The sequence below is a fragment of the Protomyctophum parallelum genome, assembly GCF_964188405.1.
Source record: "Protomyctophum parallelum genome assembly, chromosome: 1".
Taxonomy (NCBI): Eukaryota; Metazoa; Chordata; class Actinopteri; order Myctophiformes; family Myctophidae; genus Protomyctophum; species Protomyctophum parallelum.
The window spans coordinates 69,848,843-69,875,883 of record NC_139697.1 but is presented as its reverse complement, the minus strand read 5'-3'; the positions used below and the strand labels follow the sequence as shown (position 1 = coordinate 69,875,883).

Sequence of the window (27,041 nt, the reverse complement as noted above, 5' to 3'; positions counted from 1 at the left end):
ACTCTTCCTGCATTGCACCATATTGGCAGTGTTCTGCTAGTTTATAAACTGCAGAAATGAACGATTCAGCCGATTCACCTGGCTCTTGGCTTCTTTTGTTAAATCTGCATCGTTCATAGATCACATTGTGTTTGCCAACGAAATATTTATCAAAAGCCTCTTTCACAGCACTGTATTTCTGTCTGTCTGCATCACTTAAGCTCAGTGTGGCCAGAATGTCATCAGCTTTATCACCCATGGTATAAACTAATGAATTGACTTGATAGTTTTCACCTTTTTGGTCCAGTCCAGCAGCAACTCTGAACCTTTCAAACCTCCGGATCCAATTGGGCCAGCTTGGAAAGTCTGAGAAATCAAAGTTTTCTGGTGGACTTATGGAGAACAGGGAATCCATCATCTTCTTTCTGGGCCGTTTTTTTCTTTACTTTTTTTTTTTCTTTTTTTTTAAACCTTTTTTTTTCTTCAAAAAAAATAAACTTCTTTAATATAGCGAAGCCAGCGGGATCACACGCGATGCTGTTTTCAATAGCACTGAGTCTCTACCCAACTCGGTAGCTCTCTCTACTACAGTTTCTAACTGCTAGTAGTTAGCTTAGCAACTGACTGGGTCCTTACTAGTATAGGCTACAAACGTCTGTTTCTTCTCTCCACAAACGTTCTTCTTATCTGCCTCCGACATTCATCGTGACAGGACTCGAGACTTCTGACACCATGTAACGGGCTGTATCAACTCTGTATAATAATCTAGACGAGACTGGCGTGTATCCTTATGTGTGGCTTTATTGACAACTCTTATTAATGTAACCCCTGAACCTGGGTGCGTCAATGTGTCCCCCGTACCTGCACACATAGGTTCCTATGCATATCTCCACAAAGATAGGTTGAAAAGTGGTGAAGTGAAGTGGTCCTTTAATGTTTAACTGAGAAAATTATCAGTATCATGTATCATCAAAATGTCTAATCAGATTTGAAATGTCTGGCTGAAGTTTAGTCTTAGGTTAAGACATTGGACAGTCTCAGGCCAGCATGGTCACATGAGCTTCCTGGGGCAGTCTCAGGCAGTCTCAGCCTAGCCGTGTCCCTGGTTTTTCCTACCCGATTTCTCCCCAGTGAGTGGTGGGAGGGCGAGAGCCCTGTATGCAGATTCAAACACACTGCCTTAGTTACTACAGCAAACAACCTTTACAATAGTTTTAGTTGCCTTAGGTTCAAGATTCATAACTAGACTAGAGAATCAATTCAATTCAATTCAAAGGGCTTTATTGGCATGAGAAAACGTACGTTTACATTGCCAAAGCAGAAAGAACAATACAACAATTCAGCAATACAATCAAAAATCAAAAAATTATGTACTTTGAATGTCAGAATCTTCAATAGATCAAATTCTATGTACCAAGATCACTTGATGCAGGTATAGTGCAGGAATATACACAATGATTAGTCTTTAAGGTGGTTGTGTTCCATTTGATATCCTTCTCCTATCACAGCAACTCACAAATCTTGCTGCTGTGTTTGCACATTGTTGTACTTCGCCCAGCAGATATGGGAGTTTTTTGTCATTGGTCATGTTTTCAAAATCTCCGTGTGTGGTTGTAATCTGTGGGAAGTATGTGTCTCTGATGTCTTGGTACAATCAGAAGGTACCTGGATTGATCGGCAGCTTCATATTGCCTGTTTTAAGTACCCATGAGCAAGGCACTTAACCTCCAACTGCTCCCCCTGTGAGCTCACTCTGAGCAAGCTGCTGGTTGAATTTAGAGAAGTAATTTCCCTGAGTCGGGATTATGACACAAAAATCCTGGTTTGTCTACTGATTGTGAACTTGCTCCTGGCCTGGGTGCTCCTTTCTAACACCAGCCTATCTGGTGGATTTTATGGCTAGAAACTAGGGATGCCACAAAGTGACCATTTGCCCAATCGAATAATCTACAGCTCTGGCGATTAATCGACCCCCCCCCCCCCCCCCCCCCCCAAGATCAATATCAGATAAAACTTTTAAGATTTTATATTATGCACATGCCATGGTCACATAACCATTATATGTTGAGTGCATGCTTTGATGGTTACAGTTTTATAATCAGTTTTGATGAGTAAACCTTTGTGGAGATCTTCTCAGTGCCATTCAGGATGGAAAATGAAATCCATTTGGATTTGGGGAGAAGTAGTTTCATAAGGGGCTGGTATGAAGTACTTGATATAAAGAGACAGTTCACTAGTCTACACTCTACTCTATACCTGTCTTCATTTCATCTGATTGTCTGTCTGGCAGGCACTTAACAAGCGATCGTTAACTGTGTCTGTTAGAGAGAGGGGCAGAGAAGAGTGGCTTTGCTCAACTTGATTTATACTTATATTCTCCACTCTGATGAAGGTACATGTTCGATATATCATGCAGCCTTACTTATTAGCCAATATTTTATATAACCCCCCCCCCCCCCCCCCCCTTTTTTCTTTTTTTAGATTTTCGATTATGAAATATTAAAATCGATTTCGGAGACTGCAACTATTAATCGGAAAATCGATTATTCGGTGGCATCCCTACTAGAAACACTTTGATTTGACATGCTTGTCAGATCACCAGGCCACATAACCATTCAAAAGTCGTTTTTCATGTTTGACCACATCAATTTGGTAGTGGCCAGGCGCGTATTAGCCAATTAGGATGGAATATGAAATATCGGACAGATCCGTCTTGAGCACATGACTGTAGAGATGCTATGTAGCAATGACACGTGCAACATTTTTAGACAGAAACTGGAGGAGTAATATAAAAAAATGTGTTTTACAAAAGTCTGCCTCTTGGTGACGCTATAAAAGGCAGATGTGAAAAATGCAGGGGGGGGGGGGGGGGGGTCTGTGTCACCCTGCAGGTGCTTTAAAGTGTAATGGTTTTTTTGTCATGATGAATGATGATAAAGCAGTTATCTAAATCGGCAATCAAATAAAAGAAGCCACAATAACGTATATATGCTAAAATGTAAAAAGTGCAGTGAGAAATAAAATGGCAAGAGAATCAAACGCTACAATCTAAAATTGTGGCAAGACGTGATTTAAAAGAAGACCCTGATTTGGCAGGCCTGTGTGTTGCACGTTGTCCACGTTGTGCTCCTGGGTGTCCCAGCAGACCCTGCCGCTGTCGGTGCCGTCAGCACAATGTCCAGCCGAGGAGGAAAGAAGAAGTCAACTAAGACCTCCAGGTCCACCAAGGCGGGGGTCATCTTCCCTGTGGGACGGATGCTCCGTTACATCAAGAGGGGCCTGCCCAAGTATCGCATCGGAGTGGGGGCACCTGTCTACATGGCTGCCGTCCTTGAATACCTCACCGGTGAGCTATATATATTTTTTCTTCTTGTAGGAAAACGGGGAGCTTGGTTTTGTTACCTCAGCAAGGCAGATAAACGCGCAGTCCGAATTGGCAAGTCGTGGTTGACGGAATTGTTTATATCGTTGAGCAAACTACTTTAAACGAGTGCTCCCCCTGTCTCACTTGCGAATCTCAGCCAATTATTGCCACCGATGAGGGGTCTGGGCTGTGATCGGATTTAACCTTGCGTCACCAGGCTTCCCACGCAGAGTAGGGTGGCCACCTGCAAGACCTCAGAAAGGAGGACACTTTTGCGGGGCTCGCTCCCCCGACCCCCCCCCCCCTCCCAGATCCCCCCCCCCCCCATATATTAATATTATTACTACTACTATTGCACCTGATTTTCACCACCATCATCTCCAGCATTATGTCCACAGAGAACATATATTAATTTTGCTAATTAAATTAACCCTTTTATATTATAGGGTACCACAAAGGCCATTCATTTTATAATCAATTTATTTTATTTCATGTTTAGATATGTTTTATGTTTAATCTCTTTCTTGTGGGTTTTTTTATACAGTTTTATGGTCATCGGTGTGGGACATAGAATGATGCCAGTAGCCTATATGTTCACACAGCCTCCCTTTCTTTATGATGTCGAGTTCCTTGCTCCATTGCTCATTAAATGTAGTTTTTAATTTCGGCATATTTGGTTTGTTTCTCTGCATTAACTATACTAAAGTGATTGTGAGAGCACAACAAACAAACCGACCATCCCACTGGCAGTGTTGCCAGGTTTTGGAAGAGAACCAAGCAACCATGTCTATGAAAACAAGCCCAAAAGAGCTTAGTAGCCTATTATATAAAACAAGCCCAAAGTCGCTTATAATTAAGCGGACATGGCAACACTCTGAACGTCTCCACTCGCCTCTCTCTTTTTAAGACAGTGTGGCCGGCTCGCTGCGGAGGCGGAGCTGAGCAGCGCTGCGGAGATTTTAATACCCAGGCAGACGACGTAAATGACAGTAAATGACACAAGCACTGTATATCACAAAAAAACCGGACAATTATGTGTCCGGCCAGAGGTTGAGGTGGGAGGAGGACAGGTGGGTCTAAAACCGGACTGTCCGGCGTGAAACCGGGCGTCTGGCCACCCTACCGCAGAGGAAAGCCTGGTCTGTGTTGCTAAATTGCCGTGTGATCCGGTCAGGAGGATCAGGGACTCCATATATGGGCCTTCCCATATATGGGCTTAATATTGATGACATCAGAGATCTCCATCCCTGATGATGTCACGTGATCATGTCATGAGGCAAGACCATATATGGTCATGCCAAACGACTGACTGTTACGCATTTCACTTGAATAATGTTGATAAAACCGCATCGGAATCAACAGTGCAGAGCAAACTTTGGTGTGTGTGTGTGTGTGTGTGTGTGTGTGTGTGTGTGTGTGTGTGTGTGTGTGTGTGTGTGTGTGTGTGTGTGTGTGTGTGTGTGTGTGTGTGTGTGTGTGTGTGTGTGTGTGTGTGTGTGTGTGTGTGTGTGTGTGTGTGTGTGTGTGTGTGTGTGTGTGTGTGTGTGTGTGTGTGTGTGGAGAGACAGACAGAGTTATTTAATGAAACTCAAGATTATAACGTCCTGTCTCGCTATAGTGCTATCGCAAACATTGTCGCCCTGTGTAGCGGCTATTCCTGTGTGCAGAGAGAGAGAGAGAGTTGCGCCCTGTGGGCCTCGTGCTTGTATCACGGCATCCTGCACGTGCATGTCAAAATGAATTGGAATAAAAGAACAAATGATGTAGCTGCTGCCTATATGTATCGGGTCTGGATCGCATCTTGGTGAACTCTTGCAGTGTGTGATCCCTAGTCGTGATCAATCGTTTATTGTGAAAGCCACAAAGATATAATGACAGCCGATTAAAAAAAAAAGACTCCTGCAGTGTGAAATGCACAACGATCTGATGACTCGCCGACAACTTTAAAACTCCTACAGTGTGCAGGGGACAAAAAATAATTGACAATAATAAACGAACTGTCCCGGCAATATTGTCAGGGAGGTGGCTCTGTATCGTTTACTCCTACGTATGTCATATTTGATAGTCTGTTTCTGGTGGAAATCTTACTAATTCAGCGGCAGTAACATTAGCACTTTCTCACCTTTTAGTTGATACTTCATTGAGTCAAACCGCCATGCTAATTTTGTTTATTTTTGGAATACAGTGCTATGGGAATTCTGAATGGGGGTGAAAAAACGTGACCCAGCTAGTATGCCTAAATCATGCTCCAGTGCTCTGTTGAATTTCATTTTCAGAATGAGATTTCCATGTTTCACAATAATTTTGTACTATCAATGTTTTGCTGATTTCACCTCTGTGGTGTCTGTGTTGTTGTTGTTTGCTATAGCTGAGATCCTGGAGTTGGCGGGTAACGCAGCAAGGGACAACAAGAAGGGTCGCGTCACCCCCCGACACATCCTGCTGGCAATCGCCAACGACGAGGAGCTCAATCAGGTTCATTGTTTCTCAGAGATCTCCAAACAAAAGGGGGAAAAAAATAAACTTTTGCTAGACTGTACCTCATCACAATAGTCGTCAACGACTGACTGCCAGTAACTTTTGTACTTAACAAGTGTGTGCATACGTGCTTGTGCTCCAATTACTGGTAATACTATGGTATGTTTGATCAATATCTTTGCTTTACATAAATGTATTAAAAATGTAGTACTTCCTTCCTGCATCTGCAAGTTGTAAATAAACCAGACAAAGGCATTTAGAGTATGTGCTGCAGTAAATCAAAAGATTGTCTGAACATCCAGACGTCTTAATTATGTATTGATTCGTCCGATTAAGAGCCTGAATCTAAATAAGATGCTGTTGTTTACATGACATGTTGTTAATAATAATAATATCAGTGTAAGATTGAGTACATCTTGAGTACAATGAAATGTCTCTTACTTACTTGAATGCCAACTTACTGTATATGACTTTCATATGAGACAGTTACAGAAAATATACTCAATACCATGCCATGCTACTCTATACTAGGCCCACTAGCTTTTCCCCTTCCCAAATCTCTTTACTGAAAATAGACGATTTACAAGCGCCACACGGTCACGTGTTGTGAGCTTCTAGATCTGCAATGTGCAGACTTTCCTCCCCAGAACAGGAATTCTAGGATGCATATGGTTACGCGTTTAATGGTTCAGAGTTAATAGAACGGCTCATGTCATGTGTCTCCATGGTGACCTGTGGGTAATCCACCACCACGGTATATCGGTGCAATCTAGTGCCACTGACTGACATGTGCCCTGTCCGTTTCTCTCAGTTGCTGAAGGGGGTGACCATTGCAGCGGGCGGCGTCCTGCCCAACATCCACCCTGAGCTGCTGGCGAAGAAGAGGGGTGCCAAGGGCAAGCTGGAGACGCCCGTTTCACCGGCTCCCGAGAAGAAACCCAAGACAGCCAAGAAGCCAGTGACAAAGAAGCTGAGTGGAAAGAAGACGGGAGGAAGGGCAAAGGTACACAGAGTGACCAGAGATATTAGGCACTGCTGTTTTAAAGGTTTTCTTGTTCGTGAATGCCATTTCTGATGAAATGTTGCATTCCAAAATATTCTCGTGCTCTTAGCACCCTGCAGCATACATTTCTGAGTGCTCCTTCCCCCATTAGACAAACTCTGCAATGACGGCAGTGCTGCAAGAGGTGTCGTCAAAGAAGGACTGTCTCAGTATGACTTAAGTGGGGGGGAGGGGTAGAGTTCTCTACCAATGTTGAAAAGTTGCATCTTAAACAATGATATGATGTGGGAAGTTTTGTGATGTCTTAATACAACCGAGTTGATGTGTAGGCCTGTCATAATTATTACATAATCGCATGATGATCACAATTAATAATCATAAATTATCATAGCTATTTTGCAGAATTGCTAGAACCGTTTCCATGTTTAAACATTTCAGATATGTTCCATTCAATGCGAAAAAATACATTGTTATTTATTGATTAATACAATGTTATGACGGTGACAACCTCATGGATGTGTTCCTTTCAGAAGCAGGGTGAGGTGAGCAAAGCGGCGTCGGCCGACAGCACCACAGAGGGCACTCCAGGAGATGGCTTCACCGTGCTCTCCAGCAAGAGTCTCTTCCTGGGACAAAAGGTGTGTGTCCTTGTCCTCTTTCAATGTAGCACTTTCATTAGCCCTGGTCCAGGGCTTTCAGCGAGCCTCTCTCTGACGCCCTGTGGAAGTCCCTTCCGCAGCCCTCTGGTGATATTCTCACTCCCGTGTGCGGGTTTTCAAATCCCAGCAAATAAACAAAACGACGTAACTACTCACCGAAACAAAGCCTGCTAGACCTTGGTAAAAGTCTATTCTCGTAGCTGGGAAGCGTCTCAGGTCCCCAGTTTCTCTCTAAAATGCACTTTGTGCCATTTTAATAACGCAATGTTCCCTGAATTTACCGGACGGAGTCATTTCCGGGTTTTGCCTGCGCCTATCTGGTTGGATTCATTTAATTGAATGATTAAAATAGTGCATTTTAGAGAGAAACTGGGGACCTGAGACGCTTCCCAGCTACGAGAATAGACTTTTACCAAGGTCTAGCAGGCTTTGTTTCGGTGAGTAGTTACGTCGTTTTGTTTATTTGCTGGGTTTTGAAAACCCGCACACGGGAGTGAGAATATCACCAGAGGGCTGCGGAAGGGACTTCCACAGGGCGTCAGAGAGAGACTTGCTGTAAGCCCTGGACCAGGGCTACACTTTCATTAGCACTAGATGCTAGTAGACGGGTCTGTGCTACCTATTTAGGGCTGGGCAATTAACGGAGAGATGTTATCGAAACCGACATTTCGACCTTTCACCGACTTAATCTTAATCAAGTTTTTATTATTTTATTTATTTGTCTGAATACCAAAAAAAGGGCTTTAAAATGTTGACATAGTATTGCTTATAGCTACTTTAATGAATTGATTTCATTAAATCGATTTGTTCCTTAACTGTAACAATGAGTGCCATCTGGTGGATGAAAGTGATGGTGCTTGGGTGCCACCGGATCAGAATCTGTTTTAATATTCCATCTTGAATGCTAAATTATTAGCGTTAATGCTAGCAAACTAAAATAGGCCAATCCTTGCTCTAGAAAACGCCAATGTTCCAATTACGATCACCGGATAATCACAAATGACCTCCGAACATCTGCAACCACGGACAACGGCGTAGATTCTGAGAAAAGAGCGTGCAAAGTCCGCGGCTAATTCAGAATCTAATGGCTATGTAGAAACGGAGGCCTTAGCAAGCCTCCGTAGCAACCGGAGCGATTCCAAAGATGAAACACAGCAGGGCTTTCTTATAGCGACATCAAACACCTTAAGACAAGCCTGCTCGTCATGAGCGCCCTGCATAATTCATTTAGGCCTATAGGACGAGTATACCCATCCTTGGGATCCAATGTGTTAACTGTTGCACCCGTTATATTTACAGGACAGGCCTAACAATGACATTAAAATACAGGAAATTAAACTATGAGACGGTTAAAAACAATTACTCTTCATGAATTAAGCAAGTGATAATGCACGACAAGGTGTTTGAATGTTTGAGGCAGGCATGAGGAACTTGGTAGTGGGATATGGACTTTCCTGTTATTTTCCATTATGGGAACACTTCATTGTGCATTATCACACTTACCGGTATACTGTACCCAATATATATATATATATATATATATATATATATATATATATATATATATTTAAAAAAGAGAGATGAACCTTCCAAGGAAGGGGCTGCACACTCCAGGGAACAAAGACGGACAACTTACTGCATCATCAACTTATTTATTAGCACGACGCGTCTCGCAGTGAGCTTCGTCAGGCGCTATAGCACCTGACATAGTTCCCTGGAGTGTGCAGTCCCTTCCTTGGAAAGTCTATGCCTGTGATTTTATTCAATCACTATAAGTATTGCAGTTTACTGTATTTAAACCAGGAACTACAGTACAGGGAGAAATTGGATGGAGTATTTGTCTTTCTCTGGTCTATTTATCAATAGAAACAGTCAATAAGACGGTGTGAGTTTTGCATTTTGGGCTTGTAATTAATTGAATATAGCCTCATATTGATTTTTCATTAATTTCCATTTCCCTGAGATACATAAACACCAGAGTGTAATCGTTTAACACACAGCACATCAAAAGGAGTTATATTTATCCAGAAGATCTTGGATCTTGGTCATGGCCAAGAGAAATAAAGATCACATAGCCCATGTATGAAAGGAACTGTACAAGTTCAGCTGGCTTGCAACACCAAAGAATGCTATGACTGGCAACGTGTATATGCACCTCCTTGCTTTGCCGCGTCTGTTAAAACAATCGCGCTTTGTGCTTTTACTTTTTCTTGTGAGCTCACTTGCTGCTTACTGTATGACATGTCACACGCTAGCAGGCTAATTAATCCAGGCTGCTTCAATGGAACGAGGACAAAACTTTGGGGGTAAATCAGGAGCTGATGTCACCCACAGCCATTCCACCTAGTAGTCTTGAGTAGTTTTTTTTTTTTTACTGATTTTGCGTTTAACATTAACCCTGACGTCCCTGTTCAGGGTATGTCATTTTAGTTCTAAGAAATAACCTAGGCTTATGTGCTTAATTTATACATGTCGTGTGCCGGTGTTGCGCAGTGAAAATAGCCACTCTACAAGCTCACAACACATCACAGAGCAATGCACTGTGAGCTTGTAGATTGCCTTATTTTCTGTGTATGACGTTATTGACGTGTCGGGCTTAAGTGGTTAATGCATGGTGACACACACTACTATTTTTGGTTTTCCCAGACAGCTTGTAGCAATGATTGCCACCCGCTGCCTCCCCCCCATCAATAAATAAAATACCCACATTTTTGGAAGGATTCTCATACAAATGCATCACATGCTACTGGATTTGAAATCAAATTCATGTTATGAAATGATTTCAACCTCCTACACTGTACCTTTCTAGATGGACATGTGATTATTATACAATATATAGATCATTTCGGATGCACTCCAATATTCTCCCTTGCCATATAAAGGGAACACAGAGGAATTGACTAGGTAGCTAATCAGAGGTAGCTGGAGTTGCTAAAAATCAATCCAAGATAATGAATCAGATGAACGCTAATTAACTCTCCCTATTAGCAAAATAAGCCAGCTATAAATATAGCTGTCTATCTTGACATTTTACAGTCTAGTAATTATAATGAGCTACACCAGTCCTTGCTTGGGTTTGCTCTTGCGCTGTATTATTCTGCTTCGATTCAAATGCACCTCATTATTCTGCTCTGCCGTTCCCACTGGACAATTCTTAATCAAGTCTCAAATTCAACCTCTGCGGTAGCTCAATAAATGATTTGTTTCAACTTGAAGGGATAATGAATGATTCATGAATGATGAAGCCTGCGATATTAACAGACTTTAACACGTTCCCCTGGAAATTCTTCTGTCATTAAAGGGATACTTTGACAATTTGAGATTTAGTTGCCTCTTCATCTTCCCTCACATTCAGCACTATTCACTTCATTCTGAAACATGTCCTTCATGCCAGACCCTCGGGGGGGTGTGTGTCGGTCAATATGGGTCCATGTTGTTTACTGTCTTGACTGGCTGGCTGGGTGAGTCACTGACTGGCCATGATTGAAACATTTCATGCATGCACGAGTGAGTTATCTGTTCCCTACTGGGGCCAGTCATAATGGCATTTCCTAGGCCTCTGACATTTGTTGCCGTTTCCGAACGAACCGTCGAACGTTTGTTCTCATGTATGTTAGGCCTATTAAGGCTGTGGTATTCTCGTGTTGATACTCATATTAATGCGCTCGTCTGACGGTCACTGGTGCAACGTGAGGTGGCTGCACTCGTCGAGGGCTCCGAGTCAACTCGGATTTACTTTCTATTACTACAGTAGCTCATTTTGCACTTTTGGACGCAGACAGTTCTGCTAGGACATGTTCGGTCCCTACTTGAAAATAAGCTTAACGAGGCGCTGCATGCACAGATTAAACACCAACAGGACATAATAGGTTACTGCAGTGTTCTGGCTTTTTTCCTGAGATATGACTGAAGCCAAGCAGGCCTACAACTCTCACTCTGGCAAGTGTAGAAAAGGGCCAATGAGCATTCTGGTTCTCCTTGGGTGATTTCAGCTCAGTCCTCCGCACAGCTGTTACGGCTCGCCACAGGCTGACGAATCTCTAGGCCTGGACGAGCTGTATGAGATTTTAAATGGACTGGAGAACTCGCACTGAACTGCATGCAACTGTGTGTTATGGAAAACACATAGTTGGTGTCTCACAGTTTGTTTTATAATGCAATTTAAATGGGTCATGTGTGTCCTGGCCGACTTGGAAGGTTTAGTCATAATTCACCAACACGGCATAACCCCACTGGCATGATGTAACCAGGTCTAGTCCTTCCCATTGTTGTTTTTTTAATGGCTCGCTGGCACTGTTGGAAACAAGAGGCGTATATCGATGATCAGAATACATTGACAGGAATGTGTTTCTGTTGGTACAGAGACATATTTAGTATGTCTCTGGGATGCCAGAGGATGCACTGCTGAGCCTACTAGAGACATTGGGGGTTTAAATCAGCTGAACATTGGTGAAAATGGGAACTAGGAGCCAATTTCATAACGCCTGTGAAGTGTCTGTCCCAGCTGTCCATCACAGTGCTCAAGTCTTCCATCTTTAGGAACGCGCTCAAGTGCAAGCCTGGCTCAAGGGAGTAGGACGTCCCTGCCATACAGAGTCCACTTTGGACTGGCAGTCCATAGAAAATGCTATACAAACACCGATAATACAATTAGACACGCGTATCACTGAAACAAAATGCATTCAACATTCAGTCACTATGTGCATTCACAGGCAAGGTGAATATCGCTGGCCCAAAGAGTCAAAGTATCCCTATCCTAAGATAATGGTGTGTGGCTGTGTGGGTGTGTGAATCTTTTCTAATGGCTTTGCCTCCTCCTCTCCTTCCCCTCCTTCTCCTTGACCTCTCCCTCCTCCTCCTAATGGCATGCGTCCTCTTCCTCCTCCCTCCCTGGTCCTCCTCTTGCGCTGACCCCCTACCCCCTTCCGCAGCTCAACCTCATCCACAGCGAGGTCAGTAACATGGCTGGCTTTGATGTGGAGGGGGTCGTCAACCCCACCAATGCTGAACTTGAGCTTAAAGATGATCTAGGTGAGGCTCCCCCCAACACAGCCCTTCCTGTCTCCCTGCTGGCAAAATAAAATCCTTGAAAACAACTCCTGTGATGTCAAAACACTCAATTGGATGCAAAGCACCAATTAATCACTAACGGGTGATTAAAGGTGATATAGACAAGTTTCCAGTGTTTGTACACAGAAGTGAGTGAGTTTTTCCAAACAAATGCATATCTAGCTCCACCCCCCTCCCCCTCATTCTATTGGCTGAGCCAGGTCACTTCAGGCTATGGGATTGTTGTTGCTGCTGGGAGGGACGCTATGGATATTGCGCTCGTATGGCTAAATATGACATTACAAAATTATGAATTTCTATCGATATCTTAGTTACAAAAACGACATTGAGTTGACATGTTTTTTTAAGGGTAACTGTAGCATAATCGCAATATCACACAGAGTCCCGCAAATGAGGAAGTAGGAAGTAGAGGAGACTCACTGGCTCTCAATTCAATTCTCTTTTATTTGTAATCGTGCATATAAAACATATTGCCCCTCAAATGCCCCATGCCACTACAGCATCGTTCATTCATGTGAACTACTCTGTCCACGGTTATTCATTGCAATGAAGAAAAATCGCTATGATGATCCGCGACGGCCTGTCACCGTTGGCGAGCACGGGTTGAATGTATGCTTCAAGCCGGCCGGCAGGCAGGCAGTCGCCGCGGCGGTGCAGGGTGAAATACTATTACTCACTTCCACTTCCACCATTTCAACAAAAGCACATACAACCCACTCCACATGAACGAGAATGATATTGATGTAGGCCTAAACAGGAGATTTTATTGGGGTCTGAGTTGTTCTGTGACTAAGGATCCTGAGTTCTGTGGGGTGCTTATTAGTGTGGTTGCCCGAATGGGCAACCAGACTCTAGTAATTGTAACACTTTATACTTATTTTTTCACTGGAGTAGTCTTTATTTTGACGCTTTATACCTCCCACACTGTACGCTGTACGCACTTGAGCCATATGTCAAATTGACCGGAAAAATCGGGAATCGTGTGCTTGTATTTTGTTAAGAGAAATGTTGTATAGTTTAATTGATATGAATTTATTAGTGAATTAAATTTCCCCATTGACATGAATGGGAAAAGGCAAAAATTCACATAAAAGTATTTGTTCGTCGGAGACTGTAATCACTATAGTTACAAAACTTTTAGGGATAATTCAACATTATCCCTAAAATTATTTAACCCTAAAATTTTATCGGTCGGCCTCATGGTGGCGCTATAACAGCCCACTTTACCTTTTGGCTTATAACTCTTGAACCGTAGGTCGTAAAATCAAAATTATTTTTTTCCCTGGATTCCTTGGGTCATGACGCATCTCCCCATATAGGCCACATTTTGAATTTTGTCCAAAACACACTTTTTGCTTTTCCTCCTACAGATTTCGTTCAAATCTCACAGAAATCGGCACACGTGATCTCTGGACCCATCCAATTAAAACTGAGCCGCAGAATTTTGAAAGTGCGTATCGTTCGGCCGTAATCGTCTTCCGAAGTTAGTAGGAGGGGCCTATATCACAAAAAATGCCATAAATCACGAACGGAATGTCCAATCCATCCCAAATTTCAATCACAGGTCCGGGGTGGTTCAATCAACCAAGTTCTAAAAGCTATTCCATTTTCATCCATAGGGGGCGCCGCAAATGCGAGAAATGTAACCGTTTGTCGCAAAAACATGAATTTCGGGGGTTAAATCCCCTCCGAATTACTTATGCATGATCTAAGGCGTGACTTGAAATTGTAATTGGCTGGCAATACTAGTGGGAGGGGTATATGTAAGCCACTGCGGCAACCACACTCTGCAATTTTTTAAAATTGCGAATTTTCTAGTTGCTGCTGGTGTTCAGTTTCACACCACCCAACCATGCACTATACATAGCGATTCTCATAATTTCAATAGGCTTACATATTAAATCATAAACATACTATTTCACATGAACAATGTTAGTGAAACTAAGATATGGGGATAATATTATACAATCGCATCGCATTTTCATTATAATACTGCAGTGCTGGGTTGAACACACCGTCACAGCCTCGCGCTGCAATTGGCTAAAAGTTTAAATCCCCTCCGACGTCCCGAGTAGTAAACTGTAGTGGATATAAACAGTGCATTCAGCCACAGGGGGGAAAAGGGGGAGTGTGCTGTTGCAGGAGAACACCTCAGCATCATAATATAGGGAAAGATACAGGGGGAAAAGGCCAAAAGAATACATTTATATATATTTTAAATTTTGGCTGAAAACTTGTCTATATCACCTTTAAAGGAAAACATTGATTATGAATTAATTCTCCAATTCTCCAAGTCTCTTAATCACAGTTAATGTTTCCCTGTGGAAAAATAATGTATTCGTTGGGATTCGTTCAAAGATTTTATTAAATGTCTTCAGAGCTGTTGCTTTGTTCATTTAGCCTGTAGAAGATGTTTTAAGATACTTGCCAAGTTGCCACATCCTCTAGTACTTGGAGGTAAAAATTTCAGCCTCATTGCATTATATATCAATTATATGCTTACATTGCAGTAATGTAAGGAGATGTTTGTGTTGAGACGTTGGAGCCTTGGAACAAGTCACCACTTCATTTAAATATGGGTGCTTGGAATGGCTTCAACAGAAAACCCTGCATGCAGATTTGTCGAGTGCAGCCTTGCTGTGTGTGCAGGCACAATTTGTATCCGAGACGCATCATTGATCTCTGCTTACCAATACATCAGGTGACATCTAAATGAACTGTACTGTCTAGAACGGTAGATAACAAACCTACACCTCCTGCTTTGAAACCCAGTTGTCATATAAGACCACTTAAACGTTTTTTTTCATTAGTTCCGCAATGCAGTTATTTTTCAAATCCAAATTGTTTCTTTTCAGTTCTAGCCCCCACATTGAATTTAGATGTCACAACACGTATCGGTAGATGAAGATCTCAGAAATGTCTGGCCACACGAGCAAGGTTTTTTTGGGCTATGTGATCCTATCCCTTGGAATAACCGTCGAACACAAGACCGTGTTCCTAGTCGCCTGTTTGAGTGTTGTGATGTCAACAGCCAACAATGAATGATCACATTTCTTTAATTCCTGTTTTTGTAACGCCCTTTCAGTTAGTGTATATATTTTATTGATTTGGTTTGGATATTTGATTTGGTCATCTTCTTGCCCCCTTGTCACTCACTGTGTTTTGACCACCATGTCGTTGCCTGTTGTTGTTGTTCTTGTTGCTGTCGTCATCTGTAGTTGCAAGTTGTGCAAGCTGACATTTCCATCGTCGAGAGCGACGCTGTCGTTCACCCGACCAACTCCTCCCTCTATACAGGTGGTCAAGTAGGTAATGGAACCATCGCCAGCTCCGATACCACGGCTGCTTGTGCACTGCTCTCACTCCGTCTCTCTATCTCTCACCTACTCTCCCCTTACCTGTCTCAAAATGTTCCTGGTAGCTTGCACTGCAGTCGGCGAACAAATGTTCACACAGCATTTTATGTCTTAAGACACCTACAGTAGGCTCTACACACTACAAGTTTGAGTCCATCAGAAAAAGTGGCCATTGGTCCTGACACACTTGTGTTCCTTCCTTCCCTTGCAGTCACACAGCAAAATGAATCTAAACATTTTTTTTATCAACAAAGTGCTTGTATCAGGTTCTGGTACAATCATGGTATTAAATATCCAGCTGTCGTATCTAGGGCAGAAATGGAACGAGACATTAGTTGTGCTACATGTGCACATTTATTACAGTACAAGCTAAATTAAGTCATGTCATGCACAGAGTTTCTGTTAACGTCACTGTCAAATTCAGTGAATCATGCCGTTTGTTCCTTTGTTCCTGTTGACTGCAGGGTGGGTTATTTGGGGTCTCGCTCTTTTGTTTTGCAATCTAATGCTTAATTTATACTATAGTCCGTCATACGATGGTGTCACGCGTCTAATATAGCAGATCTGCAAGCTCACAACATGTCGCAGTGCAAAGCGCCGTGATCTTATAGCTCTGCAGTTTTGGGCAGGTGACACTGACGAAGTATAAATCAGGCATAACCTTGAGTGATGTCTGCTGTCAGCTAATACTATATTCTTTCTCAAGATATCAAATTCCGCAGGGTTCATCAGAGGACATGTTGCATCTACTGTAGGAGTTTATTCGAGTTAACGCAGCCAATTAAAGCACAAGACGATTTTGTTTATCTGAATGAATTAGCTCTGTCACCCTGCTGTGGTGAAGAACAGGTCTTTACTAACGTTGCTCGTGTGTGTGTTCATCGGTGTTGCCAGAACATTCAGATGTGGTTCGTGTGGATGCCGTCACTTCCCTTCCCTTTTGGGTTTCAGTTCCATAAATATCAACTTTAAAGGAACATTTGATCAAGCCAGTCCTAAATCTACTATTGGTGTGAGCCTGTGAAATCTGGGTACATTCCAGTTTGTTATATTCATGATCGAATTTAGTTAGATTGCTGTCGTCTGAAAACATACTGTAAATATTGTGTATAAATCATACATTGAATTGTTTCAACATTGTAACAGGTGTGTTTCACTTGCAATGCGTACAAAACCAGTGTTAAGAACTTGACAGTCAAAATATTTGGAAGACTCAGATTTAGTTCACGTTCACACACATGTGGTGTCCTTCTGTGTACAGCTCGATTAATCAATTTGACATGGAGGGTGTCTTCAATTAATGACACACACGCATCAATAGCACGCTAATACTATGGAAACAACTCTGTGACGCGGGGTGTGACTGTATGTGATTAGAGGCGATGCAAAAGTTGATGTTGAACTTTTGGTAGAAAGAACCTTGGGTTGTACTGTACAGCTCCAGGATCATGATATTAATCCTGATATTAATCCAAATGCTGTCCATCATGTTAATCTGTTGCCGCCGTGCTCTGTGGTCGAGGAACCAGAAGTAGCCATTCCGTTTCCATCCATTATAATTGCATGGTGAAAGACGTCTAAAAATCACACTTTTAGAACATGAATGTGTGTGTGTGTGTGTGTGTGTGTGTGTGTGTGTGTGTGTGTGTGTGTGTGTGTGTGTGTGTGTGTGTGTGTGTGTGTGTGTGTGTGTGTGTGTGTGTGTGTGTGTGTGTGTGTGTGTGTGTGTGTGTGTGTGTGTGTGTGTGTGTGTGTGTGTGTGTGTGTGTGTGTGTGTGTGTGTATATATGTATGTATATCTTAGTACTGGTGTAATGACTATTCATAGAGTAATACCTTTCATAGAAGTTCTCTATTCCAGTATAGTGTAAGTGATAACACCAGTAGGTGAAGTCAACAAAATGTTTGTGTGAATGTATCGATCGACAGACACACAATTTAGACTTGATCATGCCCAGGTGGTTGCTGTATGATTCAAGGCTCTACCAAAGTTCACCACTGACACTAAGGATCGCAGAGTCGTCCAAATGTACTGTAGATATCAACTGTACCCCTGTCTTTGCTGTATGGAGGAGGTACAGTATGATGGCAGACGCAGAATTGAAAGGGGCAAGAGGAAGTGACCGCATTTAGCGTGCGTGCCACAGAGTTCCAACGGATAGAGGACCGGAGCGACGCAGCCCCGCCCCCCCTGCCATTCATTTCAATAGAAGTTTCTCAGTGGCGTTTTTGAAGCACCCGGAAGACTGCCGGAAGTACCGTTATAACTCGATAGCTCGAAGGGAGCGGAAGAGCAGCCCGGAACCTCAAATCTGAGGTCCTGGGATGACGCACGTTGTGCACATGAAGACGTCACTGAACGTCCGTCCACCGCCATGAATGTGCTGGACTTCCACTTTTCGCCAGTAGGTATAGTGGCAGCTTCAACGTTGGATAGCCTTACTGGGGGCTTGGCGCGTGTGCGTGCGTGCGTGTGTGTGTGTGTGTGTGTGTGGCCTTCCTGCTTCTCCATTCCATGTGCATGGACATCGCTGCTCTCACCAGGCTGGTCTGTTTGCAGTATAATGGACACACACTGAGCCCAAACCTCTCTCACGGCCCACAGGTGCTGCTCTGGAGAAGAAGGGAGGTAAGGAGTTTGTTGAAGCCGTCCTGGAGCTGAAGAAGAAAAATGGCCCTCTAGAGGTAGCTGGTGGTAAGTGCATGTAGCAGAATATTTTTATCCTCGATAAGTACATTGCTCAGCCAATCAAAGCATCGCTATATGGGATGCTCAGCCAATCAAATCATCGCTATGGGTTGCTCAGCCAATCAAATCCTTGCTAGCTGGGCAAAAAGTAAACCACTTGAAACCTTGAGTAAGACAGATTTACGCAAACTCTGTTCACTTCATGGGGCCAGTCCAATGGCGGCTCTTCTACATCTATTGGTTTGTCCCTATTTGAAGGCTTCAAATAGGGACAACCGGAAGTTTACGGAATGCATTGCAGTCTATGGGCTCGCACGAGTACATGAACGGGCTGTTTTCTGCCCCCTCAATATCGCAACTCTTCTATTAGATGGCTCTGATAGTACACCTTTCATTCATCGGCCTCAGTACAGCATGTACCCAGCAGAGAGAGATGAACATACACACACACACACACACACACTTACTTTCATCATCCCTGTCGCTTTCAGCTATTCTTGACCTTCACTTATTCTTACTCACTTTCCCTCGTTATCCTTCTGTCTCACATACTTAAACACACATCACACCTTCATCTTTCCTTCTTCTGCGTCTCTCTCTCTCTCACTCTCTCTCTCACTCTCTCTCACACACACACACACACACACACACACACACACACACACATAATAATACACATGCGTAGTCTGTTCATACACTCTCACACACAACGTCCTAATCCGGGTTCTCCTTAAGGAGATCATGAGTAGATTACCAGCTGACTGAACCCCAAGACAGCAGAGAGACTGACAGGGATTTCTGGGGGATCTTTGGGTCGGTTTTCGGAGTCCGAAATTGTTCTGCCTGCTGTAGTAGCCCAACGGTACTGGGCCAGGCCCGCTTTGTTCTGCCTGCTGTAGCCCAACGGTACTGGGCCAGACCCGCAAATGTCGAATAAATTCCCCAAATACTTAAGGGAAGGGGGCGGAAAAAGAAGTTGACCACTACCCTCGCTTACAATGCCTGTTTTTAAAGGAGAATTCCATGCTAGAAAACTTTCTTACCTTTCTTTGTAGTTGTTACGTCCCCACCAAAGAGGTCCATGTGTTTTTTTGTGCAAAAACTCCTTATTGGCTATTTCCCCTACCATAAGCCCTCAATGAATTGCATTGAATTGAATGGGAATTGAATGGGGCTATGGGGTGTTGTGCTAATTTGCTTATTTCCATCTAAATAAGTAGTGTGCCGCTTGGGATATTATTTACATTATGAAAAGAGGATATATACAAAAATATATATAAATGGAGCGATGGAAATAACTTAAATAAGCAAATTAGCACAACACCCCATAGCCCCATTCAATTCCTATTCAATGCAATTCATTTAGGGCTTATGGTAGGGGAAATAGCCAATAAGGAGCTTTTGCACAAAATAACACCTGGACCTCTTTGGTGGGGACGTAACAACTACAAAGAAAGGTAAGAAAGCCTTCTAGCATGGAATTCTCCATTAAGGAAGAGAGGTCAGGATTTTAAGTTACTGAGTTGTGGTTCACACTTTTAACCATTTGAAACCCGGGTAAGCATCTGCGGCTATTTAGAAATAGCAGATATACAATTTGTATTGTATCTCTGCTATTTTTGAAAGATCTTGGAACGTGCGAGAAGTACTGATTTCGAAGGCATTTGTAGAATCAGCCTCAGGTCTTAATGGATTAACACTGAGTTAAAATCTTCCAGAAAGCTACCTGTAAAATAAAAAGCTCAAAGGATGTAATAAGAAAGGATAATCGAGAGGCAAAAAATGGATAATCGAGAGGTTACAAAATTGATAAGCCCTATGAAAAAGCATTAACTACTTTAAAAGTACATTTTCAGATGACTAGCCTGAGATCATCCGGCATAGCTTTCCATAGCCTTGTGCCTAGGCTGGCCAAATGCCCCCCAGGTAATGAGGCGAGTTTTGGGAACAACCAAACAAGATGGTCCTACAGTCCCTCTTAGTTGTAGGATCTCAGGCTGCTTATGAGAAGTACATGTAAAATGTAATAACTAGGAGCCTGGCCTTGTAAGGCTTGAAAAGGCAGCAGTAAAATCAGTTCTGAAACTCACAGTTGTACACTTCTTTTATATGACCTCGTGGGCAGTGTGTCCACCATATTAAAACCTAATTTATATTGATTGTTGAAGACGATCTCAAATATCGACAAAGGTAGTACTTGATTTATGCAACTGCATGCAAGCTTCTTGTTTTTACCGAAGCTAAATATCCCCAAATATTATGATACTGCACCACTTATCTCTCCGCTTCTGAGGTGACATCCAGTCCTCTTAAAATTAATTCCATCTACTTATAATCAATAGCTAGCTCAGGCAGTACGGAGTGCATAACTGAAGAACTACAGGTTAATATAGAGATAAACATACAAGCAGACAGATGTCAAAATGTGCCATTCATTTCTTTAAGTCATTTTATTTACAAAATACATCAATTTCACACACGAGAGACGGGCAATCGGCAACGTTAAACAATTCTCAAGTTACAAAATGGAAGGAGACGAGACAATGAGAAAACAAACATCTGTCCCAGGGTCAAGACTCGAGTTAACACTAGGAAAATAAATTACCCATCGTGTACAACATCCAGGCCCTTTGCCCCTGTCCAAAGGTGACATTAAACATTAAGAAGTGGTTCTAAAACTTAAACTGAATATAGGTTCATTCAAGGGTATATACAATACATCATAGATGTTCCCCTAATGTTCCACACAAACACCACTTCACTACAGGCACCATTCATAACGTATTCTTTACTCGCACTGGTGTTCCTTTGTTCACGTTCTATATTATTTGCACACCAACCCTTTTTACACACGTTTCCTCTTCTGTCAAGTTCAACTTTACAGGCAATCATGAAAATACAATCATCATCAATCCACTTTCCTCACAAGAAGATCACACAGACAGTCTAACTGGCACTCGACTCTCATGCCTTTAGGTCTCTCTGTGCCATCTGGAAATCAGCTTGTCCCCCGACTTTGACTCTGTAATTCGGTCCGATCCTGTCACACGCTAGCGGTGTGGCCTAATGAAGTATGACTACAGTGCTTTCTCACTTCACAGCGTCGAGGGCTTTGGCTGAGTTACAGTGTCTTATAGCCGGCTGTTTGAAGGCAGACGAACCTAGATGTTTGAACCGGCACAGAGCTCCACTGTTTCTCGATTACATCCAGGCTCCGAGATCACGATGAGTCTCTTCTCTTCTCTTCTCTTCTCTTCTCTTCTCTTCTCTTCTCTTCTCTTCTCACATACCGTAGTCATACTTTTAACATTTCTGCCTGTCCTCCGCCTTTTTACAGTATCTTTCTTCTCCTTTAATCTCAATTCTTCTCTCCTTACACTCCTCTCCTCGTGGCTTCACTCCAACTCGTCTGCAGAAGTGATTTCCCCAGCCCACCTCTGTCTTATAATACCCTGGTCTCAACAGCATTAAGCTCTCCCAATTTTTTTGTTCTTTCTTTCATTGCACAAAGAAAAACTGTTCTTTCAACATGTTGGACTCTCCCGGTAGACCGCTTTGCTCTTCAGTTGTGTTAAACTTAAAACGTGTACAGACAGCGACTCGGGAGGTAGAGTGGCCGTCTGGGAACTGAAAGGTCCCCGATTTAACCGAAAGGTCCCTGATTTGATCCTCGGTTCGTCCTGGATTTGTGGTTAAGTGTCCTTGAGCAAGACACTAAACCCCTACATGCTCTTGATGAGCAGGTTGGTGCCTTGTGGAATTGTCAGAAGTTTGTGAAGTATATAAACATATACATACAGTAGCCCCTTTCTGACTGTATATGTACAGCTCACTCTGCTTACAATGATTCCCACTGTAGTCACTCTGGATAAGTGCTAAATGCCTTAATTGGGCATGCATTTGTTTTTGCTTAGACTTTGGCGAAAACGTCATCTTAGAGAATTTGGATGGAGAATTTTCGCAGATTTTTAATTCCCCTCTACCACCTAGCTTTCCCTTCATTTGACCTCTGTTTATTTCTCCTCCTCTTCTCCCAGTCTGTCCTTTTTTTCTTCCTCGCCTCCTTTATTCTGCCATTTCCCCTTTTCTAATTTTTTATTCTGCCTTCTTTCTCTTTTCAACTCATTGCACTCTGACTTAATTAATTATAGCAATTCATTTAAATCTGGTATTCTTTATCGGTGCCAAAGTTGGATAGATGCATCACAATCTCCCAGAAAACGACATGGCTGCTACAACTGTGTTAAATGCTGCAGTTTTGCTACTGCCCTTTACTGAGGTTTTTTAAATGTCACCTGCACTCTGTCTTATTCTTAATTGTATCCAAACATCCTTTTATTATGTCTTAATGCTCAGTGTCGTAATGTCTTAATGCTTAACCCTTTGAATCCTAACGGTTCCTATTCTGGGGTGAACATCTGCAGCATAGCTGATCTGTAAGCTCCAAACTGACCTAGTGTTGTGACCTTGTAGACATTTAGTTTAGAGCAAAAACCGGAAGGGCCTAGTAGTAAAACCAGGAAAACATCTCTGTCATTTTATATTTTAGCTATAGCACATTGGCTGGCTATTAACACATCGAGTGCTGGGATTCTTTTCAAAATAAAGGCGCTAGAGTGCCGGCAGATATGGGAGATTTTACTCTGAAAGATCCCCCCCCCCCCCCCCCCCCTTTCCCTTCCCTACCAAAACCATGTTGCATCATTACCTCGCGATGATCACGCTAAAGTCTCTGAAGACGGAAGTATGCCCATCTGGTCAAAACCATGGAGAGTTCTCTAGATCAGGAGATACGAGGCGTTCTTTCTGAGCCGTAAACAAGGAAGTGAACGGCAAGGAGAAATAGCAAGGAGTACTGTTGCAGAAGGAGAGGCCAACCAAAAAAAACAGAATTTTTATTTTGATATCAATAAAAAAAAAAGCGCTATGACGTGTGTACAGTACACGTCCACTGGAACCTACGGTTGTATTAGATGGGACGTTTGTACACGTCCTACGGTGAATGTGTTAAAAAAAATCGCAGATATACGAGCTTGTAGATCTGCTATTTATTTTTAATCGTGAAAATGTGTACGAATTCTTGAATATATATATATATCCTATTTGCTATGTCACCCCTCAGCTGTGCTGTCCGCTGGCTTCGGTCTACCTGCTAAGTACGTCATCCACTGCAACAGTCCAGGCTGGGGCTCTGACAAGTGTGAAGATCTACTGGAGAAAACGGTGAAGAACTGCTTGGCACTGGCCGATGAAAAGAAGCTCAAGTCAGTGGCCTTCCCGTCAATTGGCAGCGGGAGGTAGGAAGAAAACACACACACACACACACACACACTTGGAGTAGTAGGATTATATCGAAGGAAAGTATTGAATTGCATATGTAATTGCATATGTTGCCATGCTAATTATCAAACTGCCTGCTGCAACTCTTAATGAAAAGAAATTGGTGACATCTGTGTGAGTGGATACTTCTGGAACAGTTTCGTGAGAGGAAAAAAAACATAGCTAGAGTAAGTTGTTATTCCACAGATGACATTACGTACTTGTATTCAAGCTATCTGGTAGCTTTGTTTTTGTGATATACTGTATATTTAGTGCTGGTCATGTTACACTATTTAGTCAATGGTATGCTATATACTGTACCATGGTTTTTAAACTTTTTGCAACAACAATGAACAAGTCAAAATCTCAAGGAACATCTCTAATTATAATGAAAGAAGCTGATCTACAAGCTCACAATGTGTTGCAATGCGATGTGTTGTGAACTGGATCATTTCTGGGGGGAAAACCCCAATAATTGAAAATATTTGCTTATTATTTTTTCAATCGTAATCTATTTATATCTATCAGTGTGATTAACTGTTGCATCCGTTATCAGTCATTCTCAACCAGTGGTCCAGGGACCACCAATGGTCCTTGAGGGGGTTTCAGGTGGTCCCCAGTTAAGAGTTGGTAGAGTTGGTAACAAATTCAACCCTTATAACGGGTCCATTTGGTTTCATTTTACACTCTAAAGAGTTAAATTATTGTTAAACATAATGTAATACTTAATTTACAAGAAGTCTACACAATTGTAGAATGTAGAAGAATTGTTATGTTGATCCAATGTGTGCCTGTTATCTTTGCTAATGGTACCACATCAATACAGCATGGAATTGTGGACAAAATCTTATCCAACGATGAACATATTCTTTAGTTTTGGGTCTGCGAGGCTAAATCTCTGGTCCGTGGCTCAAATGCCAAATAAATAACGGGTCTTGACGTGAAAACGGCTGAAAAGCACTGATTTCCGTCTATCAGTTAGTCTAACTGACCAACTGTTGCATCCTTTAGACGCAGATCATATGACGTGGTGCCTGTTGTTTTGTAGAAACGGCTTCCCCAAGCAGACCGCTGCACAGCTCATCCTGAAGGCCATCTCTACCTACTTCGTGGCCACCATGTCTTCCACCATCAAGACGGTGTACTTTGTGCTGTTCGACAGTGAAAGCATAGGGATCTATGTGCAGGAAATGGCCAAGCTGGAGTCGAGCTAAAGTAACGTCTGTTGTTGCCCTCCTGTTCACTCCCAAATACCCCCTCGTCTTCTTGTCACGGGCGTGGGGGGATTTTCCATTTTAGTTTTCTTAGGTTTTGGTTTTTGTTTTGCCAAAAAATGGGAACGATATTGTGTTTTTTCTTTTTAAGAAGATGAAGGAAAAAAAGAGGCCTGGGATATTGATTTGCATTATGTTTTTTATTTCTCCTATAATCTTGTCTGGATTTATTTTCCTCTGTGGTGTTTAATGTACTGTAGAAATGCACTGCAGCTTTCATGCAAAAGGCGTTCCACAACAGAGTTCACGTGAGGTGGCTAACTTTTAAAGTTTATGTATAAACTTGTAAAATGCAGCGACTCCCGACTTGTGGGTCCGAAGGAGGATATTGCAAGTCGGCCCTAAAATAATCGGCTAAACACTAAGACTTTATTGATAACATAACATTAATAATAATATAAATAATAATGTAAACAAATAAAATAAGTTATGGTATTTTCTTTTCTTTTCTTTAAACTAGAAGGAATGCGAGCACAAGCTCCACGCATAAAAACAAATTATCAAAAACCTGCTGAGTGCACGGCTCCAAAAGTATACAGTATCATGTAAAGAACGATAGCCAGCAGTTCTGTCTATTCAGGAACGTTTTGTTAAGTTTTACATTTTATTAATCAAGCGGGCAACATGACAAAGCCTTCTTCAGCGTAATCATACTGTAAGTGATACAATTCAGCTGTGTCATGATTTGGCTGAGCAGAACGCGAGTGCTGGCTATCATTCCTTACAATACATGGTTATTTTCTTTAAAATCTTGAAAAATGACTTTTCAGAACTTAGAAGATTTTCAATTGGGCCTTGATTTTAAAAAAGAAAAAAAAGTTGGGAACCGTTCTAATGTTTTTGTTTAGTGTGACATACTGTACGCGAAGATACTGTAGCTAGTCCTTGGTTACAAGGCTTCGGAAGAAGGCCAAACATGAATACGGGTTCATGCATGTGACAAGAGGTATATAAGTTGTAACTATCATCTTTTCTTTTGAAAAAAAAATAATTCTGTTTTACTTAACAGTGTATGTACATTCTAGTTATCAGTTCTTGCTTTATTGGAACACCTCGTGTTGATGGTGCTGTATATGAAAAGGTTTGCCGTTTGACGATGCTGTATAATTGAAAGATAAAGACTGATTTATGCCTGGTTGCACATCGTGCCTCGCGCGGAAAATAGCCAATCTACAAGCTCACAATGCGTCATGCTGATGCACACTGTGAGCTTGTTGATCGTCCGTTTTCTGTGCGAGACACTGGCATGCTGCAAAGTTTAAATCGGGCGTAAGGTTTGTGGTTATTTGGTCATTGGGAGACGGGCATGGAAGAAATGATGGAACGGACTTAGTTTTCGTGCTGCGTCTTGTGAAATTGGTTTTGTTGCATTTGTGTGCTGCAGAAACCTTGAATATCCCAAACTAATCTTTTTAGAAATAAGAAGGGGGAAAAAAAAGAAATTATACGATTATTGAGACCCTTGTATATAAATTACTATATTGGTCTTGGTCTGAGAAATATAGAATATTTTCTACTCCTGTTAGCAATTAACACAAAGATTCAAATTGGAGACAAGGTTTTTGCAGGACAAAATTGTTTAAATTGTGTGTTGCTATTATAGATGGAGTACTTGTGAAAGTTATCGTAATATATTTGGACTGTAACATAGAAATTTTATTTAATATTTTACTTTATTACAAGGCACTGGTAATGTACTGTAGAAGGGGGGGGGGGGGGGGGAAACTAAATTAGTGAGGTTGTTTTTTGTTAAGCCATAAAGAAATGCCATTGCATTTGTTTTGTTGAAGTGGGAGTTATCTTCCCTGCGCCACTAGATGGCTCTCTTGAATCAGAAATTGAGTCTTCAC

The 27,041-nt window shown here is 42.2% G+C and overlaps 1 protein-coding gene across 4 annotated transcripts in view; it reads left to right on the top strand.

Annotated features, from left to right (window-relative positions):
• The window catches only part of macroh2a1 (macroH2A.1 histone), a 32,166-nt gene extending 5,553 nt beyond the window's left edge, over window positions 1–26,613 (top strand). The window contains exons 2-9 of one of the 4 annotated variants that reach the window (XM_083762043.1): window positions 3,125–3,325; window positions 5,712–5,818; window positions 6,633–6,824; window positions 7,358–7,462; window positions 15,772–15,862; window positions 18,515–18,604; window positions 23,721–23,895; window positions 24,966–26,613. In XM_083762043.1, the coding sequence (XP_083618169.1) occupies window positions 3,154–3,325; window positions 5,712–5,818; window positions 6,633–6,824; window positions 7,358–7,462; window positions 15,772–15,862; window positions 18,515–18,604; window positions 23,721–23,895; window positions 24,966–25,131 (1,098 nt within the window). In that variant the 5' untranslated portion in view covers window positions 3,125–3,153 and the 3' untranslated portion in view covers window positions 25,132–26,613. Of the gene's footprint in view, window positions 1–3,121; window positions 3,326–5,711; window positions 5,819–6,632; window positions 6,825–7,354; window positions 7,463–12,414; window positions 12,515–15,771; window positions 15,863–18,514; window positions 18,605–23,720; window positions 23,896–24,965 lie in introns of all 4 variants that reach the window. The other 3 variants (XM_083762041.1, XM_083762044.1, XM_083762042.1) reach the window with 3 other exon arrangements.
• Window positions 26,614–27,041: the final 428 nt, after the last annotated feature.